We start from the raw sequence: 19974 nt of genomic DNA on the forward strand, positions 1-19974 counted from the left end.
TTCCTCATTGGACTGGGCATGTTCCTCATTAGACTGGGTATCTTCGTCATTGGACTGGGCATGTTCCTCATTAGACTGGGCATGTTCCTCATTGGACTGGGTATGTTCCTCATTGAACTGGGCATGTTCCTCATTAGACTGGGCATCTTCCTCATTAGACTGGGCATGTTCCTCATTGGACTGGGCATGTTCCTCATTAGACTGGGCATCTTCCTCATTAGACTGGGCATCCTCCTCATTGGACTGGGCATGTTCCTCATTAGACTGGGCATCTTCCTCATCCTCATTGGACTGGGCATGTTCCTCATTGGACTGGGCATCTTCCTCATTGGACTGGGCATGTTCCTCATTAGACTGGGCATCTTCCTCATTGGACTGGGCACCTTCCTCATTGGACTGGGCTTCTTCCTCATTAGACTGGGCTTCTTCCTCATTGGACTGGGCATGTTTCTCATTGGACTGGGTATCTTCCTCATTGGACTGGGCATGTTCCTCATTGGACTGGGCATCTTCCGCATTAGACTGGGCATCTTCCTCATTGGACTGGGTATGTTCCTCATTGAACTGGGCATGTTCCTCATTAGACTGGGCATCTTCCTCATTAGACTGGGCATGTTCCTCATTGGACTGGGCATGTTCCTCATTAGACTGGGCATCTTCCTCATTAGACTGGGCATCTTCCTCATTGGACTGGGCATGTTCCTCATTAGACTGGGCATCTTCCGCATTAGACTGGGCATCTTCCTCATTGGACTGGGTATGTTCCTCATTGAACTGGGCATGTTCCTCATTAGACTGGGCATCTTCCTCATTAGACTGGGCATGTTCCTCATTGGACTGGGCATGTTCCTCATTAGACTGGGCATCTTCCTCATTAGACTGGGCATCCTCCTCATTGGACTGGGCATGTTCCTCATTAGACTGGGCATCTTCCTCATCCTCATTGGACTGGGCATGTTCCTCATTGGACTGGGCATCTTCCTCATTGGACTGGGCATGTTCCTCATTAGACTGGGCATCTTCCTCATTGGACTGGGTACCTTCCTCATTGGACTGGGCTTCTTCCTCATTAGACTGGGCTTCTTCCTCATTGGACTGGGCATGTTCCTCATTGGACTGGGTATCTTCCTCATTGGACTGGGCATCTTCCTCATTGGACTGGGCATGTTCCTCATTGGACTGGGCATCTTCCGCATTAGACTGGGCATCTTCCTCATTGGACTGGGTATGTTCCTCATTGAACTGGGCATGTTCCTCATTAGACTGGGCATCTTCCTCATTAGACTGGGCATGTTCCTCATTGGACTGGGCATGTTCCTCATTAGACTGGGCATGTTCCTCATTAGACTGGGCATCTTCCTCATTGGACTGGGCATGTTCCTCATTAGACTGGGCATCTTCCTCATTAGACTGGGTATGTTCCTCATTGGACTGGGCATGTTCCTCATTAGACTGGGCATTCCTCATTGGACTGGGCATGTTCCTCATTGGACTGGGCATCTTCCTCATTGGACTGGGCATGTTCCTCATTAGACTGGGCATCTTCCTCATTGGACTGGGCACCTTCCTCATTGGACTGGGCATGTTCCTCATTGGACTGGGCATCTTCCTCATTGGACTGGGCATCTTCCGCATTAGACTGGGCATCTTCCTCATTGGACTGGGTATGTTCCTCATTGAACTGGGCATGTTCCTCATTAGACTGGGCATCTTCCTCATTAGACTGGGCATGTTCCTCATTGGACTGGGCATGTTCCTCATTAGACTGGGCATCTTCCTCATTAGACTGGGCATCTTCCTCATTGGACTGGGCATGTTCCTCATTAGACTGGGCATCTTCCTCATTAGACTGGGTATGTTCCTCATTGGACTGGGCATGTTCCTCATTAGACTGGGCATTCCTCATTGGACTGGGCATGTTCCTCATTGCACTGGGCATCTTCCTCATTAGACTGGGCATGTTCCTCATTAGACTGGGCATCTTCCTCATTGGACTGGGCATGTTCCTCATTGGACTGGGCATGTTCCTCATTAGACTGGGCATCTTCCTCATTAGACTGGGCATCTTCCTCATTGGACTGGGCATCTTCCTCATTAGACTGGGCATGTTCCTCATTGGACTGGGCATGTTCCTCATTAGACTGGGCATCTTCCTCATTAGACTGGGCGTCTTCCTCATTAGACTGGGCATCTTCCTCATTAGACTGGGCATCTTCCTCATTAGACTGGGCATCTTCCTCATTGGACTGGGCATGTTCCTCATTAGACTGGGCATGTTCCTCATTGGACTGGGCATGTTCCTCATTGGACTGGGCATGTTCCTCATTAGACTGGGTATCTTCCTCATTAGACTGGGCATCTTCCTTATTGGACTGGGCATCTTCCTTATTGAACTGGGTATCTTTCTCATTAGACTGGGCATCTTCCTCATTAGACTGGGCATCTTCCTTATTGGACTGGGCATCTTCCTTATTGGACTGGGTATCTTCCTCATTAGACTGGGCATCTTCCTTATTGCACTGGGCATCTTCCTCATTAGACTGGGCATCTTCCTTATTGGACTGGGCATCTTCCTTATTGGACTGGGCATCTTCCTTATTGGACTGGGTATCTTCCTCATTAGACTGGGCATCTTCCTCATTAGACTGGGCATCTTCCTTATTGGACTGGGCATGTTCCTCATTAGACTGGGCATGTTCCTCATTGGACTGGGCATCTTCCTTATTGGACTGGGCATCTTCCTTATTGGACTGGGTATCTTCCTCATTGGACTGGGCATCTTCCTTATTGGACTGGGCATCTTCCTTATTGGACTGGGCATGTTCCTCATTATACTGGGCATCTTCCTTATTGGACTGGGTATCTTCCTCATTAGACTGGGCATCTTCCTCATTAGACTGGGCATCTTCCTTATTGGACTGGGCATGTTCCTCATTGGACTGGGCATGTTCCTCATTAGACTGGGTATCTTCCTCATTGGACTGGGCATGTTCCTCATTGGACTGGGCATCTTCCTTATTGGACTGGGCATCTTCCTTATTGGACTGGGCATGTTCCTCATTAGACTGGGCATGTTCCTCATTGGACTGGGCATGTTCCTCATTAGACTGGGCATCTTCCTCATTAGACTGGGCATCTTCCTTATTAGACTGGGCATCTTCCTTATTGGACTGGGCATCTTCCTCATTAGACTGGGCATCTTCCTCATTGGACTGGGTATCTTCCTCATTGGACTGGGCATCTTCCTCATTGGACTGGGCATCTTCCTCATTAGATTGGGCATCTTCCTCGTTAGACTGGGCATCTTCCTCATTGGACTGGGCATCTTCCTTATTGGACTGGGCATCTTCCTTATTGGACTGGGCATGTTCCTCATTATACTGGGCATCTTCCTCATTGGACTGGGCATCTTCCCTATTGGACTGGGTATCTTCCTCATTGGACTGGGCATGTTCCTCATTGGACTGGGCATCTTCCTTATTGGACTGGGTATCTTCCTCATTGGACTGGGCATGTTCCTCATTAGACTGGGCATGTTCCTCATTGGACTGGGCATCTTCCTCATTGGACTGGGCATGTTCCTCATTAGACTGGGCATGTTCCTCATTAGACTGGGTATGTTCCTCATTGGACTGGGCATCTTCCTCATTGGACTGGGCATGTTCCTCATTAGACTGGGCATGTTCCTCATTAGACTGGGCATGTTCCTCATTAGACTGGGCATCTTCCCCATTAGACTGGGCATCTTCCCTATTGGACTGGGCATGTTCCTCATTGGACTGGGCATCTTCCTCATTGGACTGGGCATGTTCCTCATTGGACTGGGCATGTTCCTCATTAGACTGGGCATCTTCCTCATTAGACTGGGCATCTTCCTCATTGGACTGGGTATGTTCCTCATTGAACTGGGCATGTTCCTCATTAGAATGGGCATCTTCCTCATTAGACTGGGCATGTTCCTCATTGGACTGGGCGTGTTCCTCATTGGACTGGGCGTGTTCCTCATTAGACTGGGCGTCTTCCTCATTAGACTGGGCGTCTTCCTCATTGGACTGGGCATGTTCCTCATTAGACTGGGCATGTTCCTCATTGGACTGGGCATCTTCCTCATTGGACTGGGCATGTTCCTCATTAGACTGGGCATGTTCCTCATTAGACTGGGTATGTTCCTCATTGGACTGGGCATCTTCCTCATTGGACTGGGCATGTTCCTCATTAGACTGGGCATGTTCCTCATTAGACTGGGCATCTTCCTCATTAGACTGGGCATCTTCCTCATTAGACTGGGCATCTTCCTCATTAGACTGGGCATCTTCCTCATTGGACTGGGCATGTTCCTCATTAGACTGGGCATGTTCCTCATTAGACCGGGCTTCTTCCTCATTGGACTGGGCATGTTCCTCATTGGACTGGGCATGTTCCTCATTAGACTGGGCATCTTCCTCATTGGACTGGGCATGTTCCTCATTAGACTGGGCATGTTCCTCATTAGACCGGGCTTCTTCCTCATTGGACCGGGCATGTTCCTCATTGGACTGGGCATGTTCCTCATTAGACTGGGCATGTTCCTCATTGGACTGGGCATCTTCCTCATTGGACTGGGCATGTTCCTCATTAGACTGGGCATGTTCCTCATTAGACTGGGTATGTTCCTCATTGGACTGGGCATCTTCCTCATTGGACTGGGCATGTTCCTCATTAGACTGGGCATGTTCCTCATTAGACTGGGCATCTTCCTCATTAGACTGGGCATCTTCCCTATTGGACTGGGCATGTTCCTCATTGGACTGGGCATCTTCCTCATTGGACTGGGCATGTTCCTCATTGGACTGGGCATGTTCCTCATTAGACTGGGCATCTTCCTCATTAGACTGGGCATCTTCCTCATTGGACTGGGTATGTTCCTCATTGAACTGGGCATGTTCCTCATTAGAATGGGCATCTTCCTCATTAGACTGGGCATGTTCCTCATTGGACTGGGCGTGTTCCTCATTAGACTGGGCGTCTTCCTCATTAGACTGGGCGTCTTCCTCATTGGACTGGGCATGTTCCTCATTAGACTGGGCATGTTCCTCATTGGACTGGGTATCTTCCTCATTGGACTGGGCATGTTCCTTATTGGACTGGGCATGTTCCTCATTAGACTGGGCATGTTCCTCATTGGACTGGGTATCTTCCTCATTGGACTGGGCATGTTCCTCATTGGACTGGGCATGTTCCTCATTAGACTGGGCATCTTCCTCATTGGACTGGGCATCTTCCTCATTGGACTGGGCATGTTCCTCATTAGACTGGGCATGTTCCTCATTAGACTGGGTATGTTCCTCATTGGACTGGGCATCTTCCTCATTGGACTGGGCATGTTCCTCATTAGACTGGGCATGTTCCTCATTAGACTGGGCATGTTCCTCCTTAGACTGGGCATCTTCCTCATTAGACTGGGCATCTTCCCTATTGGACTGGGCATGTTTCACATTGGACTGGGCATGTTCCTCATTGGACTGGGCATCTTCCTCATTGGACTGGGCATGTTCCTCATTAGACTGGGCATGTTCCTCATTAGACTGGGTATGTTCCTCATTGGACTGGGCATCTTCCTCATTGGACTGGGCATGTTCCTCATTAGACTGGGCATGTTCCTCATTAGACTGGGCATCTTCCTCATTAGACTGGGCATCTTCCTCATTGGACTGGGTATGTTCCTCATTGAACTGGGCATGTTCCTCATTAGAATGGGCATCTTCCTCATTAGACTGGGCATCTTCCTCATTAGACTGGGCATCTTCCTCATTAGACTGGGCATCTTCCTCATTGGACTGGGTATGTTCCTCATTGAACTGGGCATGTTCCTCATTAGAATGGGCATCTTCCTCATTAGACTGGGCATCTTCCTCATTGGACTGGGCATGTTCCTCATTGGACTGGGCATGTTCCTCATTAGACTGGGCATCTTCCTCATTGGACTGGGCATCTTCCTTATTGGACTGGACATGTTCCTCATTGGACTGGGCATCTTCCTCATTGGACTGGGCATCTTCCTCATTAGACTGGGCATCTTCCTCATTAGACTGGGCATCTTCCTTATTGGACTGGGCATGTTCCTCATTGGACTGGGCATCTTCCTCATTGGACTGGGCATCTTCCTCATTAGCCTGGGTATCTTCCTCATTAAACTGGGCATGTTCATCATTAGACTGGGTATCTTCCTCATTGGATTGGGCATCTTCCTTATTAGACTGGGCATCTTCCTCATTGGACTGGGCATGTTCCTCATTGGACTGGACATGTTCCTCATTGGACTGGGCTTCTTCCTCATTGGACTGGGCATCTTCCTCATTAGACTGGGCATCTTCCTCATTGGACTGGGCATCTTCCTCATTAGACTGGGCATGTTCCTCATTGGACTGGGCATGTTCCTTATTAGACTGGGCTTCTTCCTCATTGGACTGGGCATGTTCCTCATTGGACTGGGCATGTTCCTCATTAGACTGGGCTTCTTCCTCATTGGACTGGGCATCTTCCTCATTGGACTGGACATGTTCCTCATTGGACTGGACATGTTCCTCATTGGACTGGGCTTCTTCCTCATTGGACTGGGCATCTTCCTCATTGGACTGGGCATCTTCCTCATTGGACTGGGCATGTTCCTCATTAGACTGGGCATGTTCCTCATTGGACTGGGCTTCTTCCTCATTAGACTGGGCATCTTCCTCATTGGACTGGGCATGTTCCTCATTGGACTGGGCATGTTCCTCATTGGACTGGGCTTCTTCCTCATTGGACTGGACATGTTCCTCATTGGACTGGACATGTTCCTCATTGGACTGGGCTTCTTCCTCATTGGACTGGGCATCTTCCTCATTGGACTGGGCATGTTCCTCATTAGACTGGGCATCTTCCTCATTGGACTGGGCTTCTTCCTCATTAGACTGGGCATCTTCCTCATTGGACTGGGCATGTTCCTCATTGGACTGGTCATGTTCCTCATTAGACTGGGCATGTTCCTCATTGGACTGGGCATGTTCCTCATTGGACTGGGCATGTTCCTCATTAGACTGGGCATGTTCCTCATTAGACTGGGTATGTTCCTCATTGGACTGGGCATGTTCCTCATTAGACTGGGCATCTTCCTCATTAGACTGGGCATCTTCCTCATTGGACTGGGCATCTTCCCCATTGGACTGGGCATGTTCCTCATTGGACTGAGCATCTTCCTCATTGGACTGGGCTTCTTCCTCATTGGACTGGGCATCTTCCTTATTGGACTGGGTATCTTCCTCATTGGACTGGGCATCTTCCTCATTAGACTGGGCTTCTTCCTCATTAGACTGGGCTTCTTCCTCATTGGACTGGGCATCTTCCTCATTAGACTGGGTATCTTCCTCATTGGACTGGGCATCTTCCTCATTAGACTGGGCTTCTTCCTCATTGGACTGGGCTTCTTCCTCATTGGACTGGGCATGTTCCTCATTGCATTGGGCTTCTTCCTCATTGGACTGGGCATGTTCCTCATTGGACTGGGCATGTTCCTCATTAGACTGGGTATCTTCCTCATTAGACTGGGCGTCTTCCTCATTGGACTGGGCTTTTTCCTCATTGGACTGGGCATGTTCCTCATTGGACTGGGCATCTTCCTCATTGGACTGGGCTTCTTCCTCATTGGACTGGGCATGTTCCTCATTGGACTGGGCATGTTCCTCATTAGACTGGGCATGTTCCTCATTAGACTGGGCATGTTCCTCATTGGACTGGGCATCTTCCTCATTAGACTGGGCTTCTTCCTCTTTGGACTGGGCATGTTCCTCATTGGACTGGCATCTTCCTCATTAGACTGGGCATCTTCCTCATTGGACTGGGCATCTTCCTTATTGGACTGGGCATCTTCCTCATTGGACTGGGCATCTTCCTCATTGGACTGGGCATGTTCCTCATTGGACTGGGCATCTTCCTCATTGGACTGGGCTTCTTCCTCATTGGACTGGGCTTCTTCCTCATTGGACTGGGCATGTTCCTCATTGGACTGGGCTTCTTCCTCATTGGACTGGGCTTCTTCCTCATTGGACTGGGCGTGTTCCTCATTGGACTGGGCTTCTTCCTCATTGGACTGGGTTTCTTCCTCATTGGACTGGGCATGTTCCTCATTAGACTGGGCTTCTTCCTCATTGGACTGGGTTTCTTCCTCATTGGACTGGGTATCTTCCTCATTAGACTGGGCTTCTTCCTCATTGGACTGGGCTTCTTCCTCATTGGACTGGGCATGTTCCTCATTGGACTGGGTATGTTCCTCATTGGACTGGGCATCTTCCTCATTGGACTGGGCATCTTCCTCATTGGACTGGGCTTCTTCCTCATTGGACTGGGCATGTTCCTCATTAGACTGGGCTTCTTCCTCATTGGACTGGGCATGTTCCTCATTAGACTGGGCTTCTTCCTCATTGGACTGGGCATGTTCCTCATTAGACTGGGCATGTTCCTCATTAGACTGGGCTTCTTCCTCATTGGACTGGGCATCTTCCTCATTGGACTGGGCTTCTTCCTCATTGGACTGGGCATGTTCCTCATTAGACTGGGCTTCTTCCTCATTGGACTGGGCATGTTCCTCATTGGACTGGGCATGTTCCTCATTAGACTGGGCTTCTTCCTCATTGGACTGGGCATCTTCCTCATTGGACTGGGCTTCTTCCTCATTGGACTGGGCATGTTCCTCATTAGACTGGGCTTCTTCCTCATTAGACTGGGCTTCTTCCTCATTGGACTGGGCATGTTCCTCATTGGACTGGGCGTGCACTGTCTTGTGATTCTTTCCATGTATATGTAAAGCTTGCGAGGTTCAAGGTACCCTTTCGGAATTTCATGTATAATGAGCATGCACATGCAGGGCAAATGAAATCCAGGTACTCATCGTACCCCAAATCCCTTGCACTTGACCAATGGCAAACCCCTCCAGATAAAGGCACTTAAGCTTCCTCTGCCTTTACTCTGCCCATTGGTTCTGTGTTTATGGTTGCTAGATTGTACCAGAAATGAGCCACATTGAGTGTCATTCGTTGTACTTTCATATGCTGTAACCATGGGCGCGCCTGCCCTCCCGCGCCATCATGCAATATTATGGTATTGTTATGTGTGGTGTGCCTCACATGGAAGGAGAAGGTTTGTGCAACCAAATGTTCACTGCAGACATGTGGTCTGCGTGTAGGTTTTCCCTTGATTCTTGGGTGACATGCAGAGAAAAGGGTCTGGTCTCGGTTGATGCGGTAAATTTGGGGAGAATTTATTCCCCGCGCCTGGACCCAGCGTATGATTTTCTTTCTTAGTTATGTTCTGTGCAATGGGGCCTTGACATTATACTCCTTGTCTTCGCCACAGATCTCCGAGAGCAGTGCTTGTCTGCGCAAGAAGAAAAGAAGACCCTGGCCATCGAGCTGGAGACCCTGCGGTCCAGACTCATCGATGTGATTGGAGAGGTGAGTGTCCAGGTGGAAGGCGTAGGTTAATTGCTGGCCAACCCTGTATCCGTTCACCGCCATACCTATGTGTCAGTCTTGGAGTCCCTTTGTTTACTTTCAGCAGTTGTGGAAAAACAGCAAACCTTACAAAAGTCATCCCAAAAAAAGATTTCTTTTATGGCTAAATAGACTTCTGACTTCTGTGCACAATCTCTGTTTAAAATCCTCTAAAATGGGCCCACCGTGCTCGGCGGCGTAGTGAAGGATCATTGCCATTGGACCACGGGTGTAAGGGACTGCAGTCCGTCCTTTCCTGAAAGAATTGCCAAAATTGAGGACGCGTCGCCTTAGCCCATACCTGGCCCAAGATACTGCTGACCCTCTGCAGTGACAAAGGAGTGTGTCAAAGATGAATCCTCTCTGATTTGCGAAATCATTAACTGTTCATTTAAAGATGGTATTGTTCTGATTTGATTATGAAGGGATGGGTCACCCTGCAATTAAAGAAGGCGTCCTTATGTGCCAACTCTAGGCTCATTCCCCACAAGCCTTATCTATTAGAAATGGTGGCCACATTTGCCCTGCTCCAACTGCAATCTTTCAATGAAGTGCCTGAGCATTTGGCAGTTGGGCGTCAGGCCTGAAAGAGGTAGGCATAGTGCTCCGCCGAACTCCAAGGAGAACCTATTCCAGCTGCTGGATTCAGACAGATGTGGTGTGCTGATGTTGTTGGACCTGTGGGCCCCGGTCCACACCATCGACCACCTCATCCCCCTAGATGGGTTGAAAGAGGAGATGACAGTGAAAGAAAGAGCAGAGAATGGGTTTCGATCCTTCTTCGATGATGCAACACCTTGAGTAACGGTTGCCTCCTTCGCCAGGGTCAAGCAGGGGGCACAGCACATAACTTGCCTCGCGTCCAAAAACGTTTTGACGTCATCAAGGCATGGATGAAGACAAGGTGGTCCATCCTCAACCAGTCCGACAGAGTTCTCAGTTCTTGCTTCACAGCTACTGCAAGAAGGGACTGGGAGGGACGGATCCAACGTGTTCGTACCCATCAATGGCAGGAGGCCCAGTCGGTACGCAGAAATAGGTGAAATCCTTATAATTAGTTCTAAGGTCCTCTTTAGCTGTGCCAGCTCACACGGACACATCTGTCAGTTGCACAAATGCTCTTCTCCTTCTGCTTCTGATGCGCATTCTTCTATCAGAAGCTAATTGGACTATTACAGCCCGCCCCATCATAGCCATTATATTGGACGATTGCAATGTTCTGTTTCTTGGAGCCAACCTAAACACTGTGAATTGCCTAGCATTTCGGTGCTGGGCTGCCTAAGTAGGTGGGACCAGACTAATATGTAAATCGTTATTTCCCCTCTTTGAAAGGTACAGTGAGTTGAAACCTGGTTGTAGACCCTCTTGGGTGGGCACCTTCCCATAGAACAGGTTATTTGGCCAGGTTTGTTCTTGGTAGAGGGGCTCCCAAACCTATGTGTATCTGTGCTTGGTTGGACTTGTGCTATGCCAATGTATGTAGGCCATTTCTCCATCATCGCGGAGCTTATGGGGCTGGAGAACCCTCACTGGACAGAGCCAATATTCCTGACTTCTTTGTAAAGGAGTCCTACTTGCAAATGGCACAGATGATGGCAAGGTGCGATGCTGGTGGTAATTAGTGGTCTTGAGCGAAGGGTGAAGGTCATCCAGCACACCATTGAGCCATAGGGTAGGGGCTCTGATGCTATGAAAGCCTGCACAGGGGGTACAAAGGGAAGCCTCTCCTGGGGTATTCCTGTGGGGAAGCCAGCCCGGGTCTCTTTGCTCAGTGTCCAGTGTGTACACATCACACACAGAAGCTTGGAATGCAGTCTTTACGGGCAGTTAGAGATCACAAGGAGGAGCGTGGAAAGCAGTGGATTGTCTTAAAAGAGGAGCACATGCTCTAATGAGATATAGCCCCCAGAGGAGAGGTGCTGACCAATCAGGTGGCCAGAATCGCGGGTGGAATCCCACAGTACCCACCCCGTTCTCTCAGCCACCCGTCTGCCTCCACCAATGTGTCCTCCACTGTTTCATCCTTCTCCCATCCTTCCCTTCTCCTCGCTCCACTCCTTCCGCCCCAACCCTCTACTCTTCCCTGCACGCACTCCCCTTCCTACCCATCTCCACTGGCCTGCTCCTCTCCGCGGTCCCATATCATCTCGACATCTTGCAATGGAAATAGAAAAGGGAATGCTCCCTTGGTTTCTGTCGATGGGGGATTGGGCATGTGCCAATCGTGCAGAGCCTCTTTCCCGTACAAAAAATCCTTTGAAGCTGTTTCCACCCCGGGCTGCTAATAGCGATAACTAATGCACACGTGGCTTAGCAGGGTCGGTAACGGCCCTGAGCCCTTGCAAAGCCACCTTTGCGCTCAGGACTCCCAGGCTCAGGCTGGCGGCCCATTATCAGCCCGGCCCACCCCTCATAGTAGTAATTGTCGCTGTATCACGACCCAGTGCAATGGCACCAGGAGGCAAGGAACATGGGCTATGTCTCTTGGTATAAGTCCACGTTCTAGTCCAGCCTACTTTGACACTCCTCTGAGCTTCCATGATTTTTTTCAGCCATCACCCCTGGCCCCACATTCCTCCTTGTCTCGCCCAACCTCTCCCCTCTTTTCCCCCTAGCCCTCAAACCCTCTGTCCCCTTGCCTCCAGCCACACCCCGGCTCTCCCCGCCCACCCACACCCCATCTTTCTGTGCTGCAGTCACACTTCAAGGCCTCAGGAATAGCAGGCCGTTTTGTTGTGAGGTTTTTGTTTCAGAAAATCGGACACGCATATTATGCGTGGTCCAATTTCCTATTTAGAAAAAAAGAAAACACCTGGTTAGTGCGTAACAGCAAGAACGTGTAGACAGTGTGGACCCTGTCTGTGCCTCTATGAAAAGGCAAGGTTTCCATCCAGTTTCAGAACCGTTGTCCCCTCTGTGGTCACCTCCCACCTCCGCAGGGGCACTGTCTTTCTCCCAGGGGTCCCAAATGCCACCCCAGCCCCCCTGAAAGCCCCCCAGCACACTGCAGCCTTCCTGGTCGCAGGATTTAGAATAGTTGATGACATCACTCCCAACCTCATGGGGCTGCACTGGTTCCCTCCTCAAGCATGTATCCTGTTCAAGAAAGAGTGCATCCCCTACAAAGGCTTCACAACCAAAACACCTGTCCACTCGGTGAAGGAGTAGGCCAGGACACCACCAGATGCCACAGCATCACCGGGCATGAAACAAAGAATTGCAATAGGGCAACAAGTAGGATAAAGGGCCAAGTCGCTAGAAGAAGTAACGCCACAGATAGATTGCCCCCATCTTACACTTCAGGGAGAATCTGAAGACCCAACTCTACAAAGAGCATCTCACCATTCAGTGATCCCTTCACCCAACCCTATTTTCTCCCCAGTGGATTACCCCCTCCCCTTCCCAGCTCCTCTTCTACCCCACCATCCTACGCATAACACCCGGGTACATCCCCCTTGTACAGTTCTTTTGCTTCACAGCCAGGCTTGCAATGTATAAATCCCATACATCAATATTTATGTACAGTCAATAGAGAGAGATTTTGCACTGGGTGAGATTTGAGCCGTGAATCCATTGTCAGCCAATTGTGGACTTGAGCATGGTTGGTGGCGTTTCCTGGGGAATAAATTTGGCTTTTGTAAGGTTGACCTTCGGGCAGGGACTTGACAGTCAGGACTGGATGAGGGCCAAACAGTGGTTGGGTCGATGGATATTGTTGATGCAACTGAACTTTGGAAAAATCTCTGCGTCATCTGCACATTGGTGTGTCTTGATGTCGGTGTCAACTGCGACTTCTCATTTAAAACACACGTTGCTAAGAAGACACAATCAGCATGGTACCACCTTATGCTCCTCTGCAAAGTCAAGCCTTTCATCCCTTCCTCAAGTTTCAGAACAGTTGTCCAAGCTTTAGTCAACTACCGTTGCAACAACCTAATGGAAGGAGTCCTACAGGTCACCTTGGCCCCTGTGAAAGCTGTACAGCACGCATCATGACAGAAGTAAAGAAATGGGACCACATCATTCCTACTCGCAAGGACCTGCATTGGCTGCCCCGCAGGCAACATACCATGTTCAACGCAGTTACAAGCAACACAGGACACTGGCCATGGCCCATGGGCCACTGTGCAAATTAGCATTGCGTACAGCCAAATTACACAAAGTGGACCATGGTCTTTTACGTGAATTGGTGAAAGGAGCCAGTGGCCACGGTGTGAGGTCATGGGCCATCATAATTTCCTACTACAGGTGGGCTAAAATATGGGATAACATAACCCTAGAAACTCAATAAAATAAATTCAGTGGAGACACAGTATAAGGTGAACCTGCTCAATACAAAAATAACCATGACATTTGGCAGGTGGTGGGAGTGATGAGAACCCTATCCAGTAGTCCCCCCGTTGCTCAGCCCATGAACACATAGATGAGATCTCAGATGGCATCAGCAATGACATCATAGTTGACATTATGCATGAAATGAAGGAGGGGCCTCCAAGTTGTGATTGTCATCGCTCCCAACAGCCGCCAAACATCATGGGTTTTGTTGCATTAAAAGGTTTTTCATTTAAAATGTTGATAGATAGAAATGCCTAGCAGTTTGGGCTGGACTACCCCTTTTGGGGTGGGGCCAAGCCTGATTTTCATATGGTTTTTCCCCTTCTGTAATGGCTTGGCAGGTGAAGAACGATGGTCTGGAGGGTTGTCCAGAGCAATTCCAGAGGTTAAGATTCATTCTAAACCTTTCAGCCATCACCAACTCATTGTTTTGATAGATATAGACACAGCCACACACTTAGGTAAGTGTAGGTAGTGTTGACATGTGTTTGGTTCTTCTCATTGTGTACTTTCTTTTGCCCATTTTAGGTGAACAAAACAAAGCAAGAAAACCTTAAACTTTCCAAAGAAGTCCGAGACCAGAGGAAGCTCCTGAGCAAATGCAACCGAGGTACTTCCGGGACATTGGCTCTGTCTTGCTCCATGGCCGCACCTACCCATGGGGCTGTTTTACCTTTTCTGCTGTGCATCTATAAGAAGTGCTGGTACACGCGACATGCCAGTGCCCATGCAACGCATATCACACCCATGCAAGGAAGCAATAGTACTCGTTCATTGAAAGTATTGCACCCATGAAAACAAGTGGCAGTACAATATGTAGGGCCTGAGAGCCTAACAGCACCCTCCCATTTCCAATGATGCATCTTTGCTGCTGTTCTCAGATGGCTCAAGTGGCCGCCTGTTCCTGACTTTGGCAATACACTATATCCTCGATGTTAGGCAATTCTGAGTATATAACCTGAGGAGATAGGATTCTGAGACAGGGCCTCATTACAAGCATGTTGGTCCGGAAACAAGGGTGCCGGTAAACTGTTTCCAGGCCGCCATACTACAGGTCTGCCTGTCGGAGCAGCCGTGCTCTGCAGGTCTGACCCTGCCAGACACACCAGCCACGGTAGGCAGACCGTCACGGAAGCACCGGCACCAAGGGACTCTATGGGAATGGAGAATGTCTATTTACCGGTGACTGACTTTCCAGACCGCTGGGGTTGTAATACCCCCGGCAAGTCAGGCGCTGGTAAATATTTACGGGTCCGGCGGCAACTCGTCGGTAATGCTGGAACGGTTACCGCCGGACCTGTAATGAGGCCCAATATGTTTAATCATTGAGGCGGCTATCTGCAGATTAAATGCTCACATATTCCCAGAGGAACAGCCACTGTTTTACTCTTAATATTATAGTAGATTTGTGTAAATAGGCTTTGATGGAATCAAGAACACCACAGTTTTCATGTAATCATACAAAGCTGCCTTTCCCCATTTTCGACTTAGAAATTCTTCAAACTCAGATTAATCGACTGTGCTGAAACTAAATGTACACAATAATATAATGTTTCAGTTCTTCAACCCTTGTCCCGTGGGTTTGGGTAAAGCAGTTGGTCAATTGCTGACGTGATGCGTAGTATCAAGGAGGGCGGTGATGCTTTGACTGTACAGTGCAAGGCTTCCATCTACATAAGGACCCCTGAAAGGGGAATACTAGATGAGGATCCAGGTTTAAAACTTAAGCCAGCTATCATAGGGCTCAACTCTTTCCATCAAACCTAGATCAAAACTGTTATGCAAGTCTACGTGGTATACGCTAAGCATTCCTCACTTCTAATTCTTCTTGCTCTGTCAGCAGCTTTCGACGCGGTTGACCACTCCCTTTCTTCCCTTGGTTTCTCTGGTTCTGTTCTTAAACGGTTTCAATAGTGTCTAATCTAACTGCATGTATTCTGTGTCGTGGGCAGGCAATACCTCTCCAAATGTAGCTCGTGATTATGCTGTGCCACAAGGTGTTTGGTCTGCTTTCTTCTCTCTACACCTGGCCTCATGCATCTATTATTGCTTCCTCTGGCCCATCCCACTATTTGAACACCGATGATACCCAACGTTTTCTATCCTTTTCGTCCTCGATACCCACGATTCATGCTACTACCATCTTCTTGTCTACTGGCCAATAAATCCAGCATGGCCGACCACTATCCTCCCTTTCTTTTGCCCATCACATTTCCTCCCTGTCTCTCTTGCCTCTATCGCTTCCCCTGCGTCTACTTTACCCAACACACCTTTCGCTCGCAATCTCAGAGTCTATCTAGATTCCTCCCTTTCTTTTGCCCATCACATATCCTCCTTATCTCACTCTTGCAGAGCACATCGCTACTATATTCGTAAAGCCCGGCCCTTTCTCTTTTATCACGCTTATAAGCTTTTAATATCTTCACTAATTTTCTCACGCCTTTTCTACTGTTCTTCGCTCCTCTTTGGTCTTCCTGTCTCACGCTTAAGTCCCCTTAGATCTATTTATAACCCTTCTATCCGCCTCTTATTCTCTCTGTCTTCTCGTGACTCTACCTCCCCTGCTTTTTTTTTCTCGGCGCTAGCTTCCCTTTCACTTTTGTCTTAAGTTTCATTTCCTCTGTTTAGTTTTCAAGTCTCTTCATAGCCACCCTCTGCCCTTTCTGTCTTCTCTTCTGCACTCCTACCCGTTCTCTCCATTCACAGTCCCAATCTCTTCTTGCTGTCCCTTGTCCTCCATGTGCCCAGTCCTGCTTTCACTCCTTTGCTCTCCTGGTCCCGCTACAGTGGAACGCGCTTCTGCTGCATATTCGTTCTCTTTCTTCCTACTCTCTCTTTCACACTCACTTTAAAGCGTATCTTCTTTCTTCCTAAATGGTGGTCTTCGTTGTTTTCTTTAATGTTTTCATTTGATGTACCATTTTAATATGTTCAGCGTTTTGCCGTAAAGCGCTATAACAGTTTAAATACAAAATACAAACACCTATCTGTATGTGCCACTATTAAGCAGAGGTTTCAATTTTTGAGGTTAGAAAGCTTTGTCCTGAAAAACTGCTGATAAGCATGTTTATTGCTGAAATAAAATATGACATAGAGAACGTCAGACCTTGAGTTCAACTGTTGCTTAGGTACTTGGATTCCTTTCCTCCTATACCCAAACCCCTTTAAGCTGCCATAGTTTGGAAGCCATCATGGCAAGTAGGCAATTGATATCCCAGTACTGCTCGCCAGAGGGAGACCTGTGATTGGGATCTGCCTACTCCATCTGTCATTGCCTCTTCATGAGCAGTGGCAGACCCTCGCTCTAATCTCTTCCCCTACTCCTTCCTTACTGATCTACCATCCTTGTAGGCAATTGCTATGCTAGGACTCCTTGCCAGAGGGAGACCTGTGATTGGGATCTGCCTACTCCATCTGTCATTGCCTCTTCATGAGCAGTGGCAGACCCTCGCTCTAATCTCTTCCCCTACTCCTTCCTTACTGATCTACCATCCTTGTAGGCAATTGCTATGCTAGGACTGATTGCCAGAGGGAGACCTGTGATTGGGATCTGCCTACTCCATCTGTCATTGCCTCTTCATGAGCAGTGGCAGACCCTCGCTCTAAACCCTTCCACTACTCCTTGCTTACAGATCTACCATCCTTGTAGGCAATTGCTATGCTAGGACTGCTTGCCAGAGGGAGACCTGTGATTGGGATCTGCCTACTCCATCTGTCTTTCTCCATCTGTCATTGCCTCTTCATGAGCAGTGGCAGCCCCTCGCTCTAATCCCTTCCACTACTCCTTGCTTACAGATCTACCATCCTTGTAGGCAATTGCTATGCTAGGACTACTTGCCAGAGGGAGACCTGTGATTGGGTACCTGCCTACTCCATCTGTCTTCCTCCATCTGTCATTGCCTCTTCATGAGCAGTGGCAGCCCCTCACTCTAATCCCTTCCCCTACTCCTTGCTTACTCATCTACCAAGCTTGTTGGAGCGGTGGTTACCTCGATCTATATTCCCTTAATCAGTGAGCCTTGCTGGAGAAGTGGCATAACTGCTTCCTGCCTGAGCCCCCCACATGACCAGCTGCACCCCGTTCCTCTTCTCTCTGCTTCTGTTAACCCTTTATTATTGGGGTATTTGTTGAGCGCAGACCTAGATTCGAGAGGCACCAAAGTGCTTTACAATCATAGGGGGAACAACATGACGAGGGGAGCAGAGAAACAAGGGTGAGGGGAGGGGTAAGGTGGGCAATTTGTTAGCAAGGGATCTACAAGCAACCAGGGGAGGAAACAGTGGGGGGTGGGGGGGCAGATCACTCAGTCTCAAGTACGGTGGGGAGAGGAGAGTTGTGTGGACATAGGTGTTGGGGAAGCGCCATCCCTTGAAGTGGAGCTTCTTGCGCTTCCTCCTGAACGGTAGAAGCAAGAGGGCAAGTCTGAAGTTGACTAGTAGAAGGTTCCACAGTCTTGGGGCATAGAAAGAGAAAGCCTGTCTGCGATTAGCAAGGTACGATTTGGACAAGCTGAGGACGATCTTGCTGATCCCCATGCAGCAATGTAGATAATCGGTAAGTGTCTGGTGTCTACTCTGTCAAATGCTGCTTTTAGGTCAAGGAGAACCAGGAGGCAAGGATGGCCCTCATCAGGGATTTGAAGGGCATCGTCGATCACCTTAATGGTAACCGTTTCTCTGCTGCATCTGGGTAGTAAGCCAGATTGGTAGGACTGAAGGAGGTTGTTGGCTTCAATGTGCTGGAGAAGGATCTTATCTAGGAAGGGGCAGCACTTGCTGAGGTTGTCAGGGTTCAGTGTTGGTTTCTTGAGAAGTGGGAGAATTTGTCCAGTCTTGAGGGTCGAGGGGAACGTGCCTTGAGTTTGGGAGCTGTTGATGATTGTCGGGTAAGGGAGGAGTACTTCAGTAGGAAGCGTCTTGAGTATGTGTATGATGTGGCCTTGAGGGATGCTAGGATGGCAGTGAAGTCTTCCATAGTGAGTGTCTTGTAAGTTGTCCAGGTTGATGTGGTTTTGCGAGATGGGATGTGTAGTGTACTGTCAGTTGTAGCGTTAGTGTCTATCTGTTGGGGGATCATGCTGATTGTGTTGATGAAGAAAGTTGATGGCAGTGGATTTTGCAGTGGAGTGCAGTACAGGTGGGTCGAGTAGAGGGTTGATGCAGTGGTTGATGTTTTTGAAGAGGGCTCTACTTTCATTGTTGGCCCCTACAGGGGCAGCCTCTATCTCTAGTCTCCAATCCATAAACTCTGCAGGGGAAGTCGCAACCTTTGATCCCTGGCCCTATCGGTCATCCCTGCTCCATGCACCTTTAACGCCTACAGTAACAGTCTTTGATCCCTACCTCTACTGGAGGAGCAGTGTCAGTCTCTTCCTCTCCCCCAAGCATGAGTAACCACATACACGTAACAGAAGGAGCAGTGCCAGGCTCCATATATGTCCTTGTCTCCATTGTCTGCCCGTCATGTCTGTCCTCTGCCTCTACTCTCTTCTTCTTCCTCTAGCCCCAGCCCATGGATCTGTACCTGCTTCAGGAGAAGTGATACTCTCTGCCTCTACTCTCTGCACCTGTTGCACTGGCAGGAGCAGTGAAAGACTCAACTCTCTGCCTTTTTCTCCCCCTGGATTTTTGGTGCTGCAGGAACACTAGCAGGCTTTGCCTTTCCTCCCTGTGTCTTCCCGTCTGGAAGCTTGGCCTGGAGTAGTGCAGGAAAGGATTAGGTTAAAAATATCTTTTTACTAAAGGCATGGAAGCCCCTCTACCAAGAATGAACATGGCTCAAATAACCTGTTCTATGGAATGTATTCCTCACGGCAGGGTCTACAACCATGTTTTATCTCACTGCACCTTTATCAGAGGAGAAATATCAGTCTGACCCCACCCACAAAGGCAGTCCAGCACCGAAATGCTAGGCAATACTCCTCCAAACAAGAGTACCATCAGCAACCGCAGACACATGTGATGTTTCACCAGCTTGTAAAAGCCGGGACTAGCAAATAAGTCTGAGGAGTCTGGTCAGTGTCCTCGACCAGAGAAGAGACTTCCAAAACAGTTAGGCTAGATTCCTCAAGAAGTAGAGACCAGGAAGGCAAAACACATGCAACCTCTCTGTTGGCAACTATGAGACAGAGAGAAG

The 19974-nt window shown here is 49.0% G+C and overlaps 1 protein-coding gene across 1 annotated transcript in view; it reads left to right on the forward strand.

The window, feature by feature from the left end:
* SHTN1 (shootin 1) overlaps window positions 1-19974 on the forward strand; it is a 797962-nt gene that overhangs the window by 531780 nt on the left and 246208 nt on the right. Inside the window, exons 6-7 of the mRNA XM_069611915.1 lie at window positions 9367-9464; window positions 14367-14448. Of these exons, the coding sequence (XP_069468016.1) occupies window positions 9367-9464; window positions 14367-14448 (180 nt within the window). The remainder of the gene's footprint in view (window positions 1-9366; window positions 9465-14366; window positions 14449-19974) is intronic.

Source organism: Ambystoma mexicanum, chromosome 8 (genome assembly GCF_040938575.1).
Source record: "Ambystoma mexicanum isolate Mex_15411 chromosome 8, UKY_AmexF1_1, whole genome shotgun sequence".
In the NCBI taxonomy this organism is placed as follows: domain Eukaryota; kingdom Metazoa; phylum Chordata; class Amphibia; order Caudata; family Ambystomatidae; genus Ambystoma; species Ambystoma mexicanum.